Source organism: Volvox carteri (genome assembly GCF_000143455.1).
Source record: "Volvox carteri f. nagariensis unplaced genomic scaffold VOLCAscaffold_1, whole genome shotgun sequence".
Taxonomy (NCBI): domain Eukaryota; kingdom Viridiplantae; phylum Chlorophyta; class Chlorophyceae; order Chlamydomonadales; family Volvocaceae; genus Volvox; species Volvox carteri.
The window spans coordinates 4,358,846-4,359,575 of record NW_003307545.1 but is presented as its reverse complement, the minus strand read 5'-3'; the positions used below and the strand labels follow the sequence as shown (position 1 = coordinate 4,359,575).

The window sequence follows — 730 nt, the reverse complement described above, 5'->3', positions numbered from 1 at the left end:
CGCGGCTGCCGCCTCGGCCTTCGCTGCCTCGGCAGCCTGCGCATCCGCCTCTGCAGACGCCACCGCAGCATCTCGTTCCTGGGTCAGACCTGCCACCTGCGCTTCCAGCTCGCCGCAGCGCGCCTGCGCCTGCAGCAGCTGCCGCCGGGTGCTTTCCAGCTCCGCGTCCAGGCTGATGCGCACCGCCTCTGCAGTCTGGGCTGCCAGGTCCGCCGCTCTTCAGGGCGGCAACACACACCCGACCATGAGGGCAGTAGCCCAGTGCAAGGAGGACACCGCCCACCCCAAGGAAATGGAAGAGGGGGAGGGGGTAAGGCGAAGAGGGGCGGGGGGTACAGGGAGGGCTGAGAAAGGGGGGACCTCCAAAGGAGGGAGGCACAGCGACCAGCGACCAGCGTCGTAGGGTGGTTAGGAACGGGAGCTAAGCAAAGTCAAGAGAGGAGACAGACGACCCGGTGGATGTGTCCATGGGGCAATGACCGCAGCTCACAATTGAATTGCTGCTTTCCTTACGTACCCTGCGCTCCGGCCCTTAAAGCGGTTCTGCTTTCATCCCCCCTTCAGGGACGGGGGGTGGGTGGGTGGGTGGGTGGATGGGTGGGTGGGTGGGTGGGTGGGTGGATGGGTGGGTGGGTGGGTGGGTGGGTGGGTGGATGGGTGGGTGGGTGGGTGGGTGGGTGGGTGGGTGGGTGGGTGGGTGGGTGGATGGATGGGTGGGTGAATGGGTGGA

The 730-nt window shown here is 66.7% G+C and overlaps 1 protein-coding gene across 1 annotated transcript in view; it reads right to left on the bottom strand.

Annotated features, from left to right (window-relative positions):
* Nucleotides 1–730, bottom strand: part of VOLCADRAFT_115815 (uncharacterized protein) — a gene marked incomplete at both ends in the record, with an annotated part of 8,379 nt that overhangs the window by 2,336 nt on the left and 5,313 nt on the right. The window contains one exon of the mRNA XM_002945848.1: nt 97–217. Within this exon, the coding sequence (XP_002945894.1) occupies nt 97–217 (121 nt within the window). The remainder of the gene's footprint in view (nt 1–96; nt 218–730) is intronic.